The sequence below is a fragment of the Cebus imitator genome, unplaced genomic scaffold (assembly GCF_001604975.1).
Source record: "Cebus imitator isolate Cc_AM_T3 unplaced genomic scaffold, Cebus_imitator-1.0 Scaffold180, whole genome shotgun sequence".
Taxonomy (NCBI): Eukaryota; Metazoa; Chordata; class Mammalia; order Primates; family Cebidae; genus Cebus; species Cebus imitator.
Window position 1 is genome coordinate 2,701,358 of NW_016107495.1, and position 22,420 is coordinate 2,723,777.

Below are 22,420 nucleotides of genomic sequence, written 5' to 3' on the forward strand. Positions count from 1 at the left end.
ATTTCCTAGACTTAATTCAGTAGGAGCTGGAAGCGGGGACTGGAAATCTGTAATTTTAATTGATTCCCAGGCTATTCTAATCTGCGGCCAAGGGGAACAAAGGCTTTAGCTAAATATTGCTCTTGTGCATATAATTTTCATAGAAAGTGTATCCTCTGGTTAGAAGTGTGGGGAACAGGTAGGGCTTGCTGCTCTCACAGCCCCCAGACCCCAGGACGCTAGCTTGTTTGCTGTCATTCAGCCATGGGAAGTCTGTGCCAGCCTGGCACGTTCCTTCTGGGCGTTGTCTGGAAACCATTTGCCTGGCCTCTTGAGCCTTTTCCCAGCTCAGGGGTGAAGTTTGGGGGTCGGTACCTGTGGAATAGAATCTTTCCTCACCTTGCCTGGGAGAGGTGCCATGTCTCACAGGGGTTCATGACTGCTTTTCACCACTGTGTGGCCACATCCTCATCCAGCAGATATTAAATAGAGAGCTTTAGAGAGTTCCCCTCTCCCTGGCTGTGAGGAAAATTCTCCTCAGACAGGGAGCTCATGTCTTGAGGTTCTAAGCGTGAGATGAGGCTGGGCCGTGCTGGGCTGGGTGCTGGGCTGGGTGCTGGAGTGGGTGCTGGGCTGTGTGCTGGGCTGTGTGCTGGGCTCTGTGCTGGGCTGGGTGCTGGGCTGGATGCTGGGCTGGGTGCTGGGCTGGGCTGCAGCCTGTGTTTGGGTCTAGAGTTGCTAGGAGCTGCTCTGCCTTCTGGGGCCTGGGTGGAGTAGTGGCTGGCTGGCTTCCAGGTGGAAGGCAGGTTTCTCAGTTCCTGAGTTGGGATTTGTTGCTCAGAAAAGGGAGTTGTCACAGGCTCCTGCCCTGTCCCCAGATGCTTTGTGGTCGGGAGCTCCTCTCTGGGGTAGAAATTGGGAGCTGTGGGCTTCACCCCTGGTTTTACCACAGATCAGCTCTGGAGGCACCTCCGTTACCTGGCAGGGGAAACCGGTCACCATGATCTCAGCAAAGGATTCATAGAATTGTGTGAAGCCACAGAGTCACAGGGGAAGAAAATGAAGTTAAGTCAAAGGCAAGAGCTGAGGGCTGACCCCAGAGGCTGAAGGGAGGGCTGGAGGGCTCCAGGCGTGGGCAGTGCAGTGGCTGAGGGGGACACAGGTGTGGCTTGTTCAGTCAGCTGAGAATGAGTGCCAAGGACATCGTGGAGGTCGTGGCCACGAATTCTGAGAGACACTGGAGAGCCTGTGGCCTGGAGGCCCCACCAGCACCTGCGTGATGCATGGGCACAGAGGCCAGCATCGCCGTGGGCTTTCAGGGCAGCTGGTGGACTGAGGGGCGTCTAAAGCAAATAGAAACTATGGAGAAACAAAGTGTCAGACACTACCTTGAAAAAAATCACCTTTCCCCATGACCCTAAAGATGTCCATGTCCCAGTGACAAGGGATGGCAGGTTGATGGGTTTCGTTGACACTCTACATAATGAACTCTTCCCAAAGCCATGCAGCCTTGCTCTTGGGAACTGAAGCGTCTGTGAATCCAATGTCAGAAAAACAGTATCCTTCTTCGGTTCAGTGGCTGATTTCTTCATGACAATAATGCTTTGGCTCCTGACGGGCTTTCTGGGAAGTAGTTTAAAAGTGTTAATTTGCTTTTACTGACTTACTTCTCCTTTCTCCTCCCACCCTTAGTTCTGGATGGTGCTCTCCAGACGCCCAAGGACTGTATTCAGTGCCCAGGAATAGCTGCTGCCTCTGGGCAACCTTGCAGGCACCATCTCCACTCAGGACATGGGCACCCGTAATGATGCCCCCGAAGGTAAGGGGCACCACGGGAGGCCTGCTGCTGGTGTTTTCCGGGATAGGGGATCTGCCTCAGACACTCCCAGGTGCCAGAAAAGGGGAGATGCGGGGACGAAGGGCTGCTGGGAGGTGCAGCCAGGTGGCCGTGCCTTTCCAGCCCTGGTCAGCTTCCATGTGCTGTGCCCAGCTGGCTGTCTGGGTGGCTCCCCGGCCTAGGGAGGGGCTTGGAATGTTCTAGGACCTTGGCCTGAGCTTTGCCTCCACTCTTTGCATCAGGGTGGCTGGTTCCTTGAGGGGCCAATTCTGTTCTGTGGTCAAGGGTATGTGGATGAGCAGTGGATGTGGGCTGGGGCTTTGGGGAGGGTGGATGGTGCCATTTCCCTAGCCAGCTGGGTTGGGGAGTGGGAGTAGTGCGTGGCCACTTAGCATCAGGAGACAGGCCTCGAGGCCTGGCTCTGCTTTTGGGAGCTGGCTGGTGAGCCCTGGTTTCCTCTGGAAAGTGAGGGGATTGGTCCAGTCCCAGATGAAATGGGGGCTGGCAAGGTGTGGAGCTGCTTCATCCTTTAGGGGCTGGAGCAGGGGCCAGATGGCCATTGGAAGGAAGAGAGAAGCATGATGGCCAGAGCAGTGGTTCAGGAGACAGCTCATGATGCACACGGCAGAACTCCCAAGGGCTTCGACATATGAGTCGGAAAACACCCGCCCACTTTAGTGCTAAACCAGGTCCCACCTGAATGTAGATTCCACTGGGGAAGTGGGAGGTGCTGAAATCTTAGAAAGCAGAATCTCCACATCTAGAAATAGGATAAAGATGTTGTATGAACCTTTAGTGCTGTCAACTCCTTTGCTTTACTGATGTGGGAACCGAGACTCAGAAGTTTGCTTATTTCCTCAAGGTCACACAGGTGGCAAAAAGTGGGAACCCAGGCTCCCGAGTCCCAGACTAGGAGTCTTTCAGCCTCGGGTGGATGAGCTGGGTTTCCACCTTCGTGGGGGCTTCTCCAGGTGGTGGGTTAGGGCCCCATGGATGATCCTGAGGTGTGCTCGGGCAGGGCTGAGCCAGGAGGGTGTGGGACCCACGTTTGTTAAGTTCTTGCTTAGCGGCAGGTACCGTACTACAGAGATGAATAAGACACAGTGCCTGCCCCTAGGAAGCCACAGGACAGGACCAGAGAGAGGCATGGGGAAGAGAGAGTAACATGGCGGTGTGCCTGGGGCTGTGGGAACATAGGAGAGGGAGAGCTTCTCTCTCTTAACAAAATTGACACATAATAGTTGTACATATTTTCTGGGTGCACATGTGATGTCTGGATATGGCATTCAATGCGTAGTGATCAAGTTAAGGTAATTGGGATTCCCATCACATCAACCACTGGCCATTTCTTTCTGATGGGAACATTCCAATTCTAGCTATTTTGAATTGTACATTACTGTGAGCTATAGTCACCCTACCACACTATCAAACAATAGATCGTTTTCCTTCTACCTCACTGGATTTTCGTACCCATTGACCAACCTCTCTTCATCCCACCCACTTCTCTTCCCAGCCTGTAGTAACCACCATTCTCTTCTCTGTCTCCGTGAGATCGACTTTTCCCATATATGAGTGAAAACAAATAGTAATTGTCTGTCTGTGCCTGGCTTACTTCACTTAAGATAAAGACCACCAGGCTAGGCGTGGTGGCTCACATCTGTAATCCTAGCACTTTGGGAGGCAGAGGAGGGCAGGTTGCCTGAGCTCAGGAGTTCGAGACCATCCTGGGCAATATGGTGAAACCCTGTTTCTACAAAAATACAAAAAATTAGCTGGGTGTGGTGGTGTGTGCCTATAATCCCAGCTATGGGGAGCTGAGACAGGAGACTCGTTTGAACCCAGGAGGTGGAGGTTGCAGTGAGCTGAGATCACTCCACTGCATTCCAGCCTGGGTAACAGAGTGAGATTCCATCACAAAAAAAAAAAAAAAAAAAGATAATGACCTCTAGTTCCATCTATATTGCTCCAAGTGACAGGATTTTATTCTTTTTTTATGGCCAAATAGTGTCCCATTATGTGTATGTGCCACATTTTCTTTCTCCATTCATCTGTTGATGGACACTTAGGTTGATTCCATATCTTGGCTATTGTGAATAATGCTGCAATAAACATGAGAGTGCAGATAGCTCTTCAACGTACTGATTTTCTTTCTGTTGGATATTTACCCAGCAGTGACCTCAAAAGCACAGGCAAAATAGACAAATGGGATGCCATCAAGCTTAAAAGCTTCTGTACAGCCAAGGAAACAGTCGATAGAGTGAAGAAAAAATTCACAAACTGCGAGAAAATATTCACAAACTACCCATCTGACAAAGGATTAATAACCAAAATATATAAGGAACTCAAACAACTTCAGCAACAAAAAACAGAGAATTTGCTTTAAAAACCGGCAAAAGATGGGAAGGCTTTTCCTTTTTTTTTTGAGACAGAGTCTTGTTCTGTCACCTAGACTGCAGTGCCATGGTGCGATCTCAGCTCACTGCAACCTCTGCCTCCCAGATTCAAGTGATTCTCCTGCCTCAGCTTCCCAAGTTGCTGGGACTACAGGGACATGCCATCATGCCCAGCTAATTTTTTGTATTTTTAGTAGAGATGGGGTTTCACCGTGTTAGCCAGGATGGCCTCGATCTCATGAGGGAGGGCTTCTTAAAGGAATGCACACCTTAGCTGAGCTTACCTTCCTCTTTCCTGACTCCTGCTTCCTGTATGGTCTCAGCTCAGTGGTCCCTCCCTCTGGAAAGCTTTTTCTGTCCCCATCTCTGACCAGGGCTCCCTGGCCCTACACTGTCATTGCTTGTTAATTATCGTCTTCCCTGCCAGACTTCAAATCTTGCTGAGGACTGAGTCAGCCTTGCCCACTACTATCTCCCTACACAGAGAGAGCATTCATAAATCCCTGTGTCGGGGACAGAGGGTGCCTTTTGTTGAGCTGAAGCAGGTTAGGAGAGAGAAGAGGGAAGAGCAGTGTAGGACATGCTGGTGAGGTGCCTGGGGACTTCCAAGAGGGAGTTGTCAAGGTAATCAGATGCTCTGCTCTGCAACAGGGGGGATTGGTCAGGGCAGGAACTATGGGGTAGGGGGTTATCTGCAGGGGGTGGCAATGAGGAAGTGGTCCTGGGGAGAGCAGCTAGTGGAAAGAGGCAGGGTTGGGCACTCCAGGGGTCAGTGATGTTCGGTGATGGAAACGGGGAACCCATGAAGGAGATGAAAAGACACAGATTGGGATTTGGAGCAAAGCCAGGGTACAAAGAGAGAGGAGGCAGCCAGGCTGAGTGGCTGGAGCAGGTGGGGTTGGAGGGATTTGGTGGAGATCACAGGCACTCTCCTGGCCCCGTAAAGCTCCGGTGTTGGGGGCAGGGCCCCCACATGCCTTGGTATTTTGGGCAGGGACGCTGTGGGGATGGAGTGCCCAGGGGTATGGCTCGGGTGTTCTTGGTTTGCTCTCAGTCTTGGCCTTGGAGGACTCTTGGGTGGTGCTCTCCTGTGCTTTTGTCTCCAGCCAAGTTCCTGCCCGCCGTGGCTGTGTACTGCGGGAGCATCCCTCGGACTGGGGCTGGGTCCCGGGTGCTCCCGCCTGGAAGCATCAACTCCAGTCTGCCTCATGGAGAAGGTGAGATGGGAAGACCCGGCCTGGTCAGGGCCCCTGGCCACATCCTGGAGCGGGAATGAGTGTGGCAGATGCCAGCTGGGTTCTCAAGCTACCAGCAAGTGTCATTTTTCCTGTGGCTCCTTCTGAAAATGCCTGCTGATTTTAGTCAGGTTCTTTCAACCCTGTGCTTCAGAGGTTGGAGGTGTGTAGACGGAGACCCGCAGGAATAGGGAGCAGGACCCTTGCATGCACCTGGATGCTGGGAGTGCACTCAGCACCCAGGGTGGTAATGTGGAGGGGGCCCGTCTCAAGATGCCCACTCAGCGTCTCTGCCACTTGTCTAGCATGTGTGGCCTGGGTCTCCAGAGGCGCTGGGATGTGGCTGAGCTTCTGAGAGCCCGCCTGTCTGAATGCCTTCTCTGCCCCTTTCTGCTCCAGTGCTCCCCCAGGGACCAGGTGAAGAGCACTTCTTCCTGAAGGTCTTCTAGAGTCTCTTCCCTCCTTTAAATGTGCAGAGCGTTTTGTTTCTCTCCGGTCTGGTGTGTCTGCTGCGGTGGGCGTGGTTTGCTCTGAGATGCCTGGGCTCCTCCTTGCAGGCTGTGCTTGGCATAGCTCCGTGTTTGGGGATCTGATGCCTTTGTTGGACCCTGGAGATTGGTGGGTGGTGGTCCCTGGGCGGATGACCTATGTATTCATGGCCTCTCATCTGTGCTGCGATAGGACTGCAGGCTGATTCCCCCTTTTGTCCTGAGCACCTCGTGGCATGGGGCTTGTGAAGGTTAGGTGCTTCAGAGACACTGTCAAATGAATGACCCTCCCCCACACGTGACTGAAATACTGACTGGGTCTCACTGGGCAAGCAATGGCAAGGAGTCTGCTGTGCCTGGTGCCACCCTGGGTATTGCTTGCAAGGCCATTCACACCTCTGTTCCCCTCAGGTTCCCTCCAGTCTGAGCCCAGCACCCTGCTGAACAATGAGGAACCGTCACAGCTCCTGAGTGGACACAGAGAGCTGGGTGGCCTCAAGCTGGATGCCCCTTCCAAGGGCTGGCAGGCCAGGAATGGTCACCCCAGGAACGTCGGGGCCTTGTCTTTGGGGGCCCAGCCCCTGGTGCTCCTCCCTTCTCTGGAGTCAGAGGCCAACAGCGTGGCCAGGGACACCACCCAGATTAAGGACAAGCTTAAGAAAAGGAGGCTCTCAGAGGGCTTGGCAGCGTCTTCCCGAGGTAAGCACTGGCCCCTCCCCACCCGCTCCCCACCCACTTCCAGGTCAGGGGGCTCAGGCCACCAGGGCTGTGAGGGTCAGCAGGCATCCAGGTGGCATGCTGGGATCCACTGGCGGTGGTCAGTGGGCACCTGCCAGGTACCCTCTCTATGGCCTCAGTGACCTCCTTGGAGCACGGCCTCCCTCCTGGGCCCTGCAGCGCTTCCTGACAGGCCTCTTCATCTTCCCTCGCTCCTTCTACTCTTGCTCCAGAAGGATCCTTTTAAACAAATATTCTCATTTCCACCAAAACCAGCCAGTGGATTTTGGATGTGCTTGGACTAAGACCCCAGATGTCCCCTCTGGCCCTGGCCTCACCACTGACTGTGTCACCGTCTGCCTTTGGTCTCTGCTGTCCAGAGCTTGGGGCTTATGGGCTCTTTCCTGCCTGAGGTTTAGAGCTGCTGCTCCTCCCCCATCCCTCCTCCATTTCCCACCCTGAAAATCCCCACCCAGCCTCCCTTCTTGGCTTCAAAGCCCTCCTCAGAGAGCCCTCCTTGACTCTCCAACGTGAATTTGCCCTTTGGATGCTCTCCAATAATGCCCTATCATTTTTTCCTTCAGTGCTTTTCATGGTTTACATTTATATCTTTACTTTTGTCACTATTTAAAACCTGAATCTTCTTTCAGCAGGGGCCAGAGATCCTGGCCTTCTAGAAGTGCTCTCCTTGAATCACCCCATTTCACAGAAGCGTCCATGGGGGTCAGAGAGACGGTGGCTGGCCTGAGGTCACATGGCTCCTCCCCACGGCCAGGACCTGCTGTGCTCCCTACTGTTCCAGCACTGCCTTTATTTCCCTTCCTTCCCATGCTGCCTCTGCATTCTAAACACATAGCTTAGATGGGTACTTTCTGGAATGGTACAGACACTCAGAAGCAGCTGCTTGCTCAGTCTACCAGGGGGTGTGGGGCTGGGGGCAGATCCGCCCTCTCTCCTTGCCATCCCAGGCCTTCCCAGGGCAGAAGGCCCTGTTGCTGGGGTCTGAATTCCCCCTCCGCCCCCTGTTCTTCTGGGACTAACTGATTTCCCATCTGCATCTCTGTACAGCCTCTCTGGATCCAGGGGAAGGCCCCCAAGGAGTTCCTCTGCGGAGCACCATACCCCGAGCCACCTCGCAGAGGCTGCTGAGGTTACCTAGGCCGATGCCTCCCATCCAGAGCATCCCCACCACCCCCGAGGCCAGCAGAGCCAAAGAGAAGGGCCTGGACCCTCTGGGGAGCATTCATGGTCCTTACCAGTTGCGACCCGGTGCTCAGGAGGTGAGGTGGTTTCACTGCTGTGAGTCTATCCTCAGCTTCTTGCCCTCCCTTGTGCTGCTTTTCTTTCTAGCCTCCACCAACCCCTGACTCCATGTCCTGAGCATCCCTAGAGGTATCTCGAGGTCTGCACTGAGGATAGAGGCAGCACTGGGAGAGGCTCAAGGCTCCCATTTCCCCTTCTTCCACAGCATTGCAAACGGCCATAGCTGGCCTAGGGGGTCTGGGGGACGGTGGCTGAGGCTGCATGACCTTTATCCTAGAATTGGCGGTCCCCTAGGCCTTCTGTGGTCTGAATGTTCCAGGATTCCCCCTGCTTTCTGGCCCTCTCCATTTTAAGCAAGAGTATGACAACGAATGCTGGGCTAGGGATTCGGGCCTTGGTGTCTGCTCTGGTCCTCGCTGGCTGTGTGACCTTGGGCAAGCCACATGCCTCTTTGGGCCCCAGTTTGCACATCTATGAAAATAGAGGTTTGAAGGCCCTTCCAGCTCTGATGTTCTAGGATTTTTCTGAAATGAGAACAGAAAAACAAATAATAATAGTCCCAAAAGGGCTTGCCAGTCTCCTCACCAGAAGTGGTAAGGAAGCAGTCAGCCTTCTGGGGGTCCCCGGGATAAATGGCTGAAAAGAGAGAGCAGGCCTCACACTGTGTGAGGTGCCTGGGAGGTGAGCATTCAGCATGGGAAGTTTCCATAGCCCAGACCCCTGTGTCGCCTCTGTTCCCAGGTGCAGATCTCCGGGCAATACCTGCACTGCAGTGATGAGAAGATGCAGAAGTCCCTGGGGGGCGTCGTGATCCTACCCATCCCGAAGGCCAGGACAACCCCCTCCCATGTGCCTGGCTCCCTTCCCAGCCCATTGCCTCCAGGCCAGAGTGACCTCGCAGGCTGGAGGGCCCCACGCACGCGGTAGGAGCGCTAAGTCAAGACTTCCTTGCTGACTTCTCTCCCTCTGTCCCCCTAAGATCCACTGGGGCTCCTCATGGCCAACCCTCCGTGCTGGGGCAGGGTTCTTGGGGCACCAGGCAGGGAAAGGGCCTAGTGTTCCACCCATGAGCCACAGACCTAGGGAGGCCACAGCATGGTTGCCAGGGCGTCTCTGCCTCTCAGCTCCAGCACACTGGGTCAGTGGCATGACCCACAAGATCTCCAGCCTCTGTCTTCTCCCAGTGCCTTAGTGGATGCAGTTGCTGGAGTAATGAATAGAACATTAATTGTAATAGAACACTCTGTCGCCAGGGCTGGAGTGCAGTGGCACAGTCTCGGCTCACTGCAACCAGGTTCAAGCAATTCCGCCTCCCAGGTTCAAGCAATTCTTGGCCTCCCAAGTAGCTGGGATTACAGGCATGTACCACCATGCCCAGCTAATTTTTGTATTCTTAGTAGAAACAGGGTTTCACCATGTTGGGCAGGCTGGTCTCAAACTCCTGATCTCAGGTGATCCACCCACCTCAGCCTCCCAAAGTGCTGGGATTACAGGCATGAGCCACCACACCTAGCCTATTTTTTTTTTTTTTTTTTTAGACAGAGTCTCACTCAGTTACCCAGGCTGGAGTGCAATGGCGCGATCTCGGCTCACTGCGACCTCTGCAAGTGATTCTCCTGCCTCAGCCTCCTGAGTAGCTGGGACTACAGGTGTACACCACCAGGCCCTGCTAATTTTTGTATTTTTAGTAGAAATGGGGTTTCTCCATGTTGGCCAGGCTGGTCTCGAACTTCTGACCTCAGGTGATCTGTCCACCTCAGTCTCCCAAAGTGCGGGGATTACAGGTGTGAGCCACTGCGCCCAACCCAGTCTATTTTTATTTAAACCTCATTCTGTTCTTTAACTTGGAGCACCACAGGGCAGGGGCCGTATGTCAAAAACCTCTGTGGCTTCCATGGGGCCAGGCTTGGTACCTGGCATGGATTAGTTCCATAATAAATATCTGTCCTTTCCTGTCTGGTTGTGACATGGATTTCTCTTTGTTGACTCCGTGGGGTTCTCTAGCCAATGGAGGGGCAGAGGATCTATTACCATTTTAGTCATCCATCCGTCCATGTACTCACCTACATAGTAGCTGTTAAGCACCTACTATGTGCCAGGCGCTATGAAGACAAAGACAAATAGGCCACCATCTGTGTGGTTCAGGAGCTCACGAGAGATACGTCCCGGGAAATCATCAAGGTGAAGTCCAAAGAGGTGGGTGCATAGGCTAAGGCTGTCTGTCATGTTGGTGACCCAGGAAAAAGAGATCTGAATCACCAGGTGACTTCTCAGAAAAGGGTGAGGGCACACCTGCAAGATGGAGATGGAGGTGTAAGAAGGAGAGACAGGAGGAGGAGCGAGCCCCTGCATTCATGTGGGGCAGCCCGCGGGGTGGGGGTGAAGGGCCCGTGTGCCAACTGAGAAGAGGGAACTTCATCCTGCTGTGAAGAGGTGGCACCGAAGGCTTTCGGGTGTGAAAGTGGCATCTGCTCTGACTTAGAAAGGCCATGTTGGCAACCTCAGAATGGCATGGACCATGTAGATGGAGGTGGGGCTGCTGCAGAAATCAGGGGAGAAGGCCAAGGGTGCCTGACGGGGGGAGAGGCAAGGAGTGTGTGGGGTGAGGATGCAGGGGTGGGGTGGGGCAGGGCGGGGCGGGAGGACTGGCAGGGCTAAGGCACAGGCTGGATGTGGGCAGAAAATGGAGGAGCTGAGGCCATGCTGGGGTTCCTGGCTTCAGCCGCTGAACAGATACCGGTACCCTTCCTGGAGACAGGGGATGGGGAGAAGAGGCAGGTGCTGGGGACAGTGCTGAGGCATTGGACATGCCTAGACGTTTGGCCTGGAGCAGGAAGGGGCTCTTGCTGGAAACAGGGGTTTGCTGCCCCTGCCCTGCCCACCTCCTTGAGGCCTGGGGAGGAGCCTGAGTGGTGGTGGGTTTTCTGTGGGGTTTGCAGAGGGCAGGGCTGGGCTGCCACATCCAGGAAGGCAGGAGCTCTGATGGGCGTGGTCTGTCTTGGCCTCAGCCCTTTCTGGTGAGGGGTCTCTAGAGAACGGGAGGGCAAGAGGCTTCCTCCAGTTTCACAGCTCGAGAGAAGTGAGCCAAGTCCTCTTGAGGCCAAATCCCTTGCTCAGAGCTGGGGTCAGGGGGTGGGTTGGGGGGGTGGAGGTGGCAGGCTGCAGCTCAGAGCCCCAGGGGCAAAGCCTAGGCATGAGCAGGATGAGGCCAGGCCTGGGAAAGGGGTCGACATCAGGGTTTTTGGCCTCAGTTAGCCTGGGACCTCCATGAGCTCGTAGAAGCCAAGGACAACCGTGGGGACTTTGACCCTCTGCTTCTCTTCCCCTCCCGCCGCCAATCCTGTTAGTGCTGTTGGGCAGTGGTTGGGCAGTGGTGGGTTACACTGGCAAAGGCCTAGTGGGTGGGCTCCTCAGGTCAGGGGGCCCTGGGGCATTCACTTACTATCTCCAGCCCATACAAGCCCTTCCTGTGGGTCCAGACCCAAGAGGCTGGGCCTGGCCCCAGACACAATGCTGAGTCCTGGCTGATCTAGGCCCTTATTAAAGCTCTGCTCCTCCCGGGGACCCAGGGTCCCCTGATTGCCACACTCCCTAGGATCAGGATTCCCTTGGATCAAGGCAGGCACTGGGGTGGGCTGTCCTCCCACCCCTCCTCTGGCCCAGCCTCGACTGTGATTCTCTGAGGCCAGAGCATGGGATGTTGCGTTCCTGTCCTGTTGCTGTAGCTTGTCACTCCGTCAGCCCCCAGTGGTCCTCATGTCAGCTGAGAAGAGAAAGACGTGGGATGCTGCATGGCTGGTCTCCATGGGAACCTGAGCTCCTAGAGGGCTGGGAGTGTCATGTCTTATTGACGCTCTATTTCCAGTTTCTAGAATGGTGCTTGACACATAGTAGGTCTTCAGAAAATATCTGTTGAATAAGTAAATGGTGCTTCTAACTTAAGAAATTACAATTAAAACCAGTGCCAGGGATGCCACTGTCTTTCCTTCCTGTGGGTGATTGGGATTGAGCTTCTGGTACAAAGCAGTGGTGACTTCCTGCCACAGCAAAGGGGGTCAAACCCCCAGGACTTGGGGGATGGGAGATGGGGGGACAGGAATTATAGTCATGAGGAGGGGGACTGTTTCCGGGTCACTAAGCTCTCACGGGCTTGGGGCAGCTGGGAGAACTTGTGCTTGGTGCTGTCTGAGCTGGGAGGCCGTTCACCCTTGTCTGCTGCAGCTGCTCTCAGGTCCCACAGGCCCAAGCAGCGCAGTGGGAGGGTGGGGGCTTCCTTTAAGACAGCAGCTTCCATGGGGGCGTCGGCCGCCTGGGGAATGAATGAGCTTGCTGGAAACAAGCTCATTGCCAGGAAATAGGGCTGAGCCTGGCCTGGCGGTCAGCCTGCCCTTGTGTTTGTGGAGGGAGCTGTATCTCCTGCAGCTTGAATCCTGGGCCAAACGCCTCTGAAGGGACAACAGCGCCTTCCCCCCCGGCCCCCGTTTCGGCCGCTGCCCCATCCTGGAGCCACCCTGGGCTCCCCCAGCAGTGTCTCTGGCTGGCCGTTCCTCATGATGTTTTTCTCTCCCCCATTCTTTTAAGATTGGCTGGGGAGAGTGGGCCTCGGGAGAAGACCCCTGCATCTCTGGGTACGTATTTTCCCTGCACGCCTCCCTTTCTTATTTGACTCTCTGCATTCTTGGACTGGGTCCTGGAAACAGAATGGGGCCAGAGGAGATCTGAGAGCTCTCGTGTGCGGGCCCCTCATTTCACAGCAGGAAGCTGAAGTCACCGGAGACTAACCGGAGGGTGGCAGCAGGCCCGCGCCAGGCGTGGAAGAGAAGCGACATTTATTGGCACCTGCTCTGGCACGTCAGGTGTGTTGATGTGCTCTGGCTCGTGCAGCTTGACGCGGTCTCGATGAGAGAGACAGTGCTGGCCCTGCAAGACAGATGGGCTGGCACACGGAGACTCCGTGGGCAGGATGTTCTCCCTGGTTGCCAAGCCCCATCAGGCTGGCAGTCAGGCTCCCATAGCTCCACAGCTGGGGTCCTGACACATTGAGCAGCTGCCCCTTGCGATGTGTTAAGCAAGTAGGGAGAGTATTCCTCACTGAGAGAATGAGAGGGTAAACCAGAGCCCGCAGACCTCAGCCAGCCAGCCCTGGAGCTCTAGCTGTCAGGGAATAGGCTAACACAGGACTGAGGCGAGGAGAGGGGACAGGGCAGAGTAGGAGGCCTTTGAAGAGGGAGGAGGGATCCTTCCTTGATTGAACTCTATGGGGAGGCAGGACAAGTGGATGGAGGCTGAGCCTCTGCTGCAGGGTTGGGGAGCAGAACACCCTGAACCCAGGCCACGGTGGGGAGGAGTTTGGAGGCAGCCACTCTGCTGCCCGGCAGGAGAGGTGACCTCCCCAGGGCCAGCTTCCTGGCAGGCCACTCTGCTAATCAGCTCAGCTGGTGGGGCGGTTGGCGAAGTGGGGAGGCTGTTGCCCAAGAGGTGCTGGGATCAAGACACAAAGCCGGACCTGGCACAGAAACCTCCGTGGCAGCTGCTTCTCCCCTGCCCCCGGGCCGGGCTGCAGCAGGGTGAGCTCAGGCAGTCTGTGGCAAAATGCAGTGGCACCCTGAGTGACCTTAAGAGCTAACCCAGAGAATGCTGGTGTGGGGGTTGGGCCAGGAGATCCCAGTCAGTAACCACTTCCTCCCTGGCTCTCCAGCTTGCTGCTTGAAAACCAGGTCACTAGGGGCCTGTGGCAGGGGCAGGCTGCTCAGACAAGGCTTTCCAGGGCGTCACTTTGGGGTGCAGGTGAAGAAGTGACATACAAAATAGCTAAGTCCTTAAAGGGCTCTCTGCTCTCTGGCTGGCAGCTGGGGCTGACACTGCCCTCTAGCAGGGACATGCTTAGCACATGGTAGAGGCTCACAGGGTCTTGTCTGAAGCTGGGAAGTTCCCCCCACATCTGTGGCCTTCCTGCAGTCCTTGCCTTGGCCAGGTGGCACCTACCACCCGTGCCCTCTGCCCTGCCTCTTACCTCTGGGCAGATGAGGCTTCAAAGCCCTTCTTCCCACTTGGCCCTTGATCCTTTTCCCTGCACCATGCAGAGGAATCCTTTGCAGAAGACATGGGCTAGCCAGAGGACCGGGGTGACCTGGCAGCTGCTGCAGGGGCCCCAGACGTAAGATGCCTTTTCCAGCCGCAGGCAGCCTCAGGTGATGTCCCCATCTCAGCAGACCCCTGACTTCTGGGTTCACCCAAAGATGGTGAGCTCCAAACCCTGTGAGTGGTAGAAAATGAATGAACGGACCTATTTGGACCCTGCCTTCATAATGAGAAATGTACCTTTAAAATCCACTGGTGGGGAAAATATGAATGACAAAGCAATCCTGTGGATTTGATGGCACCGAGTAGAAGTGAATGGGTATTTTATCCATCCCAAGAGCATTCAAAGGTTCCTGGCTGTATTAGGTTCTCCAGGGGGACAGAACTAGTAGGCTGTATGTCTCTATATAGGGAGTTTATTAGGGAGAATTGGCTCACACGATTACAAGGTGAAGTCCCGCGATAGGCCATCTGCAGGCTGGGGAAGAGAGAGGTTGGTAGTGGCTCAGTCCAAGTTCGAAAGCTTCAAACCAGGGAAGCCAACAGTACAGCCTTCAGTCTGTGACCAAAGGTTCAAGAGCCCCTGGCAAGACACTGGTGCAAGTCCCAGAGTCCAAAGGCCCAAGAACCTGGAGGCTGATGTTCCAGGGCAGGGGAAGTAGAAAGAAGCATCCAGCAGGGGAGAAGGCAGGCAGCCAGCAGCCCGGCAGCAAGGCGATCCCACCTTCTTCCACCTGCTTTGTTCTAGCTGCGATGGTAGCCAGCAGCCGACTGGATGGTACCCACCCACACTGAGGGTGGTTCCTCCTCTGCCAGTGCACTGACTCAAATGTCAGTCTCCTCTGGCAACACCTTCACAGACGCACCCAGAAACAATGCTTTACCAGCTCTGTAGGCATCCAGTCCAGATGACATCTGCTATTAACCATCACACCTGCTCTCAGCTTTCCTGACTGTGAAATGGGACTGGACTAGTGTTACTTCTCTGGCCCTGGCAACTCTGCCCTTTCATGCTGCGCCATGATTTCAGGCAAGCCCATGGTCATATGAAAGGGTCAGTGGGCCCATTTTGTTTTTTCTTTTCCTGCAGTACATACCTCCCAGGAGAGTTACACTTACATTCTCAGGAAATGTCTTACATCTCCTGGATAACACAGCTGGCCCTGTTTCCTGCCCAGCCTCCCCACCTCTGCACCTATCTTGGAATAAAGTGTGCAGTGAATGAATGAATGAATGAATGAAGAGGGATGCTGGTCCTCAGGCAGCCCGCTCTGTGCCTGCAAGTGCTGCCCTGCACAGTAAAACTAACCTGAGTCTTGGTCCATGGAGGAAGAATGGAGGGTGTGGGGCTTAGCAGTAGAGTTGAGCCAGCCAGAGGGTCAGCAAACTCAGGAGGGGCCTGGGTGTCTTTAGCTCCACCCCTTTTCTCAACCCCTCAGAGCCAAAACCTTTGGCCTCACCCAGCAGAAACAGGCCTGCCGCTGCTGAGAAGCTGGCCCTGCCTTTTTCTCAGTCTGCTCCCACGCTGACAGCCTTCTCCTTCGGCCATGCCAAAGAAGCCCAGCCTCCACTGAAAGAAGAAGACCAGAAGGAGATCAGCAGCAAGGTACGCGGGGAGCAGGAGGTGGAGGGAGAGGGGCTGGAGGGGACCACAGGCTGCCAGAAGTATTCAAGAGTGGGACCAGCCGCAGAGCACAGCAAGGAGAGCCCGAGGCAGCCACCCAAGGACTAAGGGCCAGAACCTGCAGCCGGGGGTTAGGGTGAGGGCTGGAGAAAGGAAGAGAAAGGATGGGGGTCAGAAGAGGGGTGGGGAACTAGGTGCAGGGACGACTACAAAGGATCACTGAGGGGTAGGAGGCAGGCAGGAAGGAAGGATGGGAAGGTTGCACAGGGCTCAGGCGGAAGCCGGATGTGGGGGAGAGAGCAGAAGGCCTCAGGTGAACCGGGCTGCGTGGTTTGAACTGACACCCAAGATAGCAACTGAGAGGCAGCTGACTTAGGGCTGGTCAGCCAAGGGCTGCGCTCCGCGGGCTGGTGAATACCCCAGACTTCTAGGTGACCTTGGGAGGCGTGTCTCTTCCCTGGTCGGAATGAATTTAGTGAAGCTTGGAGTCACTGTAGTGAGGAACCTGTGCTCATTCTTTGAAACAGAACCTTCCAGGTCCATAAGCATATCCTGAGGGCCTCCTGGGGGCATAGTGTCTGTTAGAGACTGGGATTCCATGGTGACTGTGTGAAGTCGTCACCACAGCCCTCCCACGCTAGAGAGGGCCACAGAACATGAAACAAAACAATGATTCCGTTTAGCAAAACAAGCTTGTCCTCCTCCCCACTTCTGTGTGCCACCTCCCGCCCGTGGCCGCATCACAGGCCTCGGCATTCTAAAGTGTGGCCCCCACCATGGTCTCCATTCCAAGCATCCCCTCGGTCACCAGCAGCTCCTGCTGTTCCACCCACTCCTTCCAATCCTTCAGCTCCAACCCTTGTTCCCTCTCTGGCATCAACAATATTCTCCTTGAAGCGGGAGCATTGCTATCAGCATGCTAGCTCTCTGTGACCTCTTTCATTTAAAGAAAGCAAAACAAAACCAAAACAAAATGATTGCTGCGTCTCCTCTCTCCTGAGTCCACTCCCGACAGGCATCAGTGAACACCCCCCCACTGAAACTGCCCACATTGGGGTCACCAGTGACCTTCCCAAATGCAGCCACAGTTAGTCCTCTTCTACCTTGACCCCGTAACAGCTTTGGACATGACTTATGTCTCATCCCTGAATTCTCCAGCCAGGGATGGAGGTGAGGGGTGGCTCTTTCTTGGTCCTGCCCATGTGAAAGGCAGCTCCTTCCCAGCCCTTCTTTGCTGCCTCCTCCTCATCTCCCCAACTCTGGATGCTGGCACTCCCCCAGCGCTCAGCCCTCTGGCCTGCCGGCTATTTATACTGACCCGCCAGGTCCTCGTTCAGTCCAGGCACTCAGTACTGTCATCTCTGTGCTGAGGACTCCACATCTCCCTTGCAGCCTAGACCTTCCCCTGACCTCCAGACCCACATATTTAGCTGCTACTCAATATGTCTGCTTAAATGCCTAATTATACTTCCAGCTGACTGTGTCTAAAACTGAACCCTTAAATACTCTCCTCACAAAACCTCCTCTCTCCCCAAAGACCCACTCAACTCCAGCCTTCCAGTGGCTCAGGCCAACCGTCTGGGGCGTCCTTGGCTCCTCTCTTCCTCTCTTGCCCTTCACCTCACATATCAGCAAAGAGAGTGAGCTGCACCTTAGAAGCATGTCCAGAATCTGCCCATCCCACCACCCCCATGGCCGCCTGGGCCCTGCCACCTCTTGCGTGGATGCTCAGCTGCCTCCTCACCACTCTTCCTGCTCCCAGTGTGAGCCAGCTCCAGACCCTTCCCCTGCGGCAGCCTGCATGAGCCTTAGAGAAACAGACATTAGAACATTCTGTGGATGTGGAAGATATTATCACTGGGGAAGGGTGAAGGGAACACAGGAAGTCTTGGTTCTATTTTGACAACTTACGAGTTTTTCTTGCGTCTTAAACTATTTCAAAATAAAAGTTTATAAAAAACAACACGTAGAGACAGCCGCTGCCAGCGGAAGTCAGATCATGTCATTCCTCTGCTCACTGCTCTGCTCAAAACCTTAAACGGCTTCCTGTGTCCTTCAGAGGAGAAGCCCAGTCCCTTTCATGGCCCGCATGCTATGGATCCTGCCCCCTGCCCCATCTTGTGTCCTGTCACTTCTCTGACTCAGAGAGCTCCGCCAGTGTCCCCTACACTGTCCCCAACCAGCCAAGCACACCCTGGCCTCAGAGCTTCTGCATTCACTCCCTCTGCTTCCAACACTTCTCTCTTAGAAATCTGTGGGGCAGACCCCCTCCCTTCACTTCTGTCTCCGCTTAAGCTTCACCTCCTCGGCGAGTCCCTCAGGGGCTTCGAGGCTAAAAGCCACTGTCATCTCTGTCTCCTTACTTTTCCTTCAGCACGGACTGCCTGATATCAGCAATCGGGCTATTTATTGTGTCTCCCCCATACCACAAAGCTCTTGGGGTACAGGGGGTCATCTGTTTTGTTCACTTCCAGGACAGCAATTGGCACACAGGAGACACATGTTCGATGATTGCATGTTGATGATTGAATGAATGGAGGTTAATACAGTTTGCCTTGACCTTGTGCCAGATCCAAGTCACCATCTCCAAGTCTGCCCGGGAGAAGATGTGGCTGAAGCAGATGAGGGAGATGGAGCTGCTCCGGAGGCCGGAGGAGCCCAGGACCGAGCGGGAGCTCACTTCCCAGGGCGTGGGCTCCCGCAGAGCCTTCATGAAGGAAGGTACTGGGTGCCCGGTGCGGGTTTTGCTCAGGCTTGGGGAGCTGAGGCCACTCTCTCATAGCCTGCTGAGGGTCCCATTTTCTTTTTTAAATTTTTTTTTTTTTTTTTTTTGAGACAAGAGTCTTGCTCTGTCACCAGGTGCCAGGCTGGAGTGCAGTGGCGCGATCTCGGCTCATTGCAACCTCCACCTCCCGGGTTCAAGCAATTCTCCTCCCTCAGCCTCTCAAGTAGCTGGGACTACAGGCATATGCCACCACGTCCAGCTAATTTTTGTATTTTTAGTAGAAACGGAGTTTCACTGTGTTGGCCAGGATGGTCTCAATCTCTTGACCTCGTGATCTGCCCGCCTTGGCCTTCCAAAGTGCTGGGATTACAGGCGGGAGCAGCCTTGCCCAGCCTTCTTTTGTACATTTTTTGTTCATTACTTATGTATTTATTTAGAGATGGGGCCTCGCTCTGTGGCCCAGGCTAAAGGGCAGTGACGTGCTCACCTCAGCCTCAAACTCTTGGGCTCAAGGGATCCTCCCGCCTCAGCCTCCCAAGTAGTGGGAACTATAGACGTGTGCTACTGTGCCTGGCTAATTTCTTTTACATTTTCTGTAGGGATGGGGGTCTCCCTATGTTGCCCCGGCTAATCTTGAACTCCTGGCCTCAAGCCATCCTCCTACCTTGGCTTCCCAACATGTTGGGGGTACTGGTATGAGCCAGCATGCCCAGGCACAGCCCATTTTCAAAGGAGGACGTTGAGGCTGGAGGAAACAGGCCTGCTCAGTTCTCGGACTTCCTCTGTGTCCACAGGCCTCCTTCCCCTTCGGGGCAGCAGGACCATGTCTGTGCCCACTAGGCTGAGCAGACCACGCAGAAACGACGTCGGCATCATCCTGAGGAAGCGGGCCAGCCAGGCCTCCCTGCCCAGTATCCCTGTCAGCAAGCAGGAGCCCTGCTTTGCCCGCCATGCCTCAGGTGGGCAGGCCTGACCGGCAGGCGCATGCGTCCCTCTGCCCATGCTGCCTCGGGATGCCCTGAGGCATGGCAACGGTGACCTCAGTGGCTTTACTTCTGCCCCTTGTCCATGTTAGACCAGGAGGCAGCCTGGGGTGGTGGTCGCCTTACCAGAGGGAGAAACTGTCGGGGACTCATAATTGTCTACGGGCTGGGCTGGGGGACCCAGGATCTCATACCTGGAGCTGTGACGTGCCCAGCCTGTGTGACATGTCCTGGAGGAATGACCAGTGCACCAGGGCCAAAGACGCGAGGCAACAGCATGTAGGGAAGTAGCTGAGAACACCAGGAAGAGGACGGGAGGGTTAGGGAGGAACTCAGTTTCTTTCCTGTTGCTTTGTAAAATGTCAGGGCTGGGCAGCGCTGGCTGCAGATATGAATCAGAGGGTCCAGCGCTTCTCCCAGGGCACCTCGGGAATCATGCCCAGGACAAGGGGACACTCTGTCCCCATTCTACCAGAGGAGCTTCCATTTTGCCTCCCTCTTTTATATACTGGGCATTCGTGTGACATTTCATTTGGAAAGATTTTGCTACTGAAAAAACCTTAAAAACAGCTTGGTTAGGAGTTTCTTTAAGTGTGGGATGTGATGGTAAATGATCGTAGACTATTCTGTGCTCTAAATAACACCAGCTCACCTCCCTTTTCAATTCTCTTTCTATCCTCAAGTAGAAAGTCTGAATTTGGCGCTAGTCTTTAGCACCTCTCTTTTTATTTTTAATTTTTTATAAAGAGAAGAGGTTTAATTGGTTCATGGTTCCACAGACTGTACAGAAACCATAGTGACTTCTGCTTCTGGGAGGCCTCAGGAGACTGACAATCACGGTAGCACCTCTCCTTTTAAACAAGAAGATCCTCTTTCAGGCTCAAAGACATCAGAGGCTGGCTGTAATTTTTTAGCTAGGGTTTTTAACATTGTTTTACTTTCATTGTAAATATTTATCTTATTCTATGACAAACAATGCTAGTTTACGGTAGTGAAAGTTCCCTTTAAAATTAAATTCTTTAGGATTTGAAAGTGGTATGATATGAAGAAAAATACAATGTAAATAAAAGGACAGGCTATTGAGAGGACGGCAGAAATCACGAAAGCGGTAATGGAATGATGTGATTGATACTGAGAACTACTGATCTGTCTAACCCAGCCCACTTTTAAAAAAATTTTATTTTTTTTAAGACAGAGTCTCACTCTGTCCCCCAGGCTGGAGTGCAATGGTATGATCTCTGCTCACTGCAACCTCTGCCTCCTGGGTAGCTGGGACTACAGGTGCATGCCACCATGGCCTGACGAATTTTTGCATTTTTAGTAGAGACAGGGTTTCACCAGGTTGGCCAGGCTGGTCTCAAACTCCTGACCTAGCCGGGCGCGGTGGCTCAAGCCTGTAATCCCAGCACTTTGGGAGGCCGAGGAGGGTGGATCACGAGGTCGAGATTGAGACCATCCTGGTCAACATGGTGAAACCCCGTCTCTACCAAAAATACAAAAAATTAGCTGGGCATGGTGGTGCGTGCCTGTAATCCCAGCTACTCAGGAGGCTGAGGCAGGAGAATTGCCTGAACCCAGGAGGCGGAGGTTGCGGTGAGCCGAGATCGTGCCATTGTACTCCAGCCTGGGTTACAAGAGCGAAACTCCGTCTCAAAAAAAAAAAAAAAAACTCCTGACCTCAAGTGGTTTGCCTACCTTGGCCTCCCAAAGTGCTGGGATTAGACCCAGTGATGTAAAGGCCACCCAAGGTCACTCAAGGTCGTGGTGCCCCACAGTGCCACCATCTAAAGATCACTAGACTGACACTTTGGTTAGTGACGCTTGACCCAGTCTGTTGTCCCTTTTTATTTGAACTGTTTTATGTTTGGTGGGTGAGTGGATGGGTAGAAACAAGATCTTCAAGTAGGTTAGGTTGTTGGAGTTGTTAGAAAAAAAAAGCCAACATTCTCCTCTTACTACCTCCCTGGAAGCTGCATTTGAATCCTCCTCATCTTCCTCTCTCCTCACAGTGAACAAAGAATCCCTTAACTTGCTTTATAGTTTGGGTTTTTAGTCTGGCTGGAAATGATAGTATTTCAGGATTGTAAACCTGCTGGTCCTCTTGATTCTTCTAATAAGTCCTGTGAAGGGCTGGCCTTTCTTGGGAGACTGGATTGGTTTAGGTGAGCTCAGTTCCGGATCTGTTCAATTTCTTTTGTTTTCTGTGTGAAAAATAGAAATGACTGAACCAGAAGGTGCAAATATGAACAGGACTGGAAAGCTGTCAGACATAGGGCAAACGGGGAGGCAACGCAAGCCTCAAGACACTGGAGGCTGGAATCCCCCTGCCAGTGCCTTTCGTGGGTTTGTTTTTACATCCAGTGGATGCTAATGCCCCTGCAGGGTGCAGTAAAGGCAGGGAAGGGGGCAGGGGGGCAGGAGGATGGATTGCTTCCTCCAGAAAACCCAGCGTCTTTTAGAGAGCATCGCAGACGGCATGTCATTCTCGTCCGTGCTGCCCAGGGAAGGATGGGGAGGTTGGATGTTACCTCCTGACTCTCAGAGAGTGAGTGAAAGAACTGATGAAGAGACCATTCCTCATTTCAAGGGTAGTGTTGAGAAGGAAGTCCAGGAGTGAGGGCTTTGTGACTCTGCTTTTTTTTTTGAGACAGAGTCTCACTCTGTCGCCCAGGCTGAAGTGCAGTGGCATGATTTTGGCTCACTGCAACCTCCGCTTCCTGACTCCAAGTGATTCTCCTGCCTCAGCCTCCCATGTAGCTGGGATTACAGGCATGCACCACCATGCCCAGCTAATTTTTGTATTTTTAGTAGAGACGGCATTTTACCGTGTTGGGCAGACTGGTCCTGAACTCCTGACCTCGGGTGATCCACCCGCCTCAACCTCCCAAAGTGCTGGGATTACAGGCATGAGCCACCGCACTTGGCTGTGTCTCCGCTCTCCGTAAAGGGCTTCCTCTCCACTTAGACTTGCCCAGGACCTCAGGATGTACTGTGGTGAAAATCATTTGGGTGGAGGTGAAGCTCGGGAGGAAACTCACAGGAAGAGAGCTGTGGTAGTGAGCCATCTGGACTGGGACAGGGACCATGTTGTCCTG

The 22,420-nt window shown here is 53.9% G+C and overlaps 1 protein-coding gene across 6 annotated transcripts in view; it reads left to right on the top strand.

Annotated features, from left to right (window-relative positions):
• TOGARAM2 (TOG array regulator of axonemal microtubules 2) overlaps positions 1–22,420 on the top strand; it is a 75,836-nt gene that overhangs the window by 21,691 nt on the left and 31,725 nt on the right. For 3 of the 6 annotated variants that reach the window (XM_037744640.1, XM_017545657.2, XM_017545660.2), the window contains exons 2-10: positions 1,672–1,798; positions 5,316–5,426; positions 6,344–6,631; positions 7,718–7,929; positions 8,654–8,835; positions 12,494–12,540; positions 15,433–15,599; positions 18,188–18,338; positions 19,137–19,301. In XM_037744640.1, coding sequence (XP_037600568.1) covers positions 1,771–1,798; positions 5,316–5,426; positions 6,344–6,631; positions 7,718–7,929; positions 8,654–8,835; positions 12,494–12,540; positions 15,433–15,599; positions 18,188–18,338; positions 19,137–19,301 — 1,351 coding nt within the window. In that variant the 5' untranslated portion in view covers positions 1,672–1,770. The remainder of the gene's footprint in view (positions 1–1,671; positions 1,799–5,315; positions 5,427–6,343; positions 6,632–7,717; positions 7,930–8,653; positions 8,836–12,493; positions 12,541–15,432; positions 15,600–18,187; positions 18,339–19,136; positions 19,302–22,420) is intronic. The other 3 variants (XM_017545658.2, XM_037744641.1, XM_017545659.2) reach the window with 3 other exon arrangements.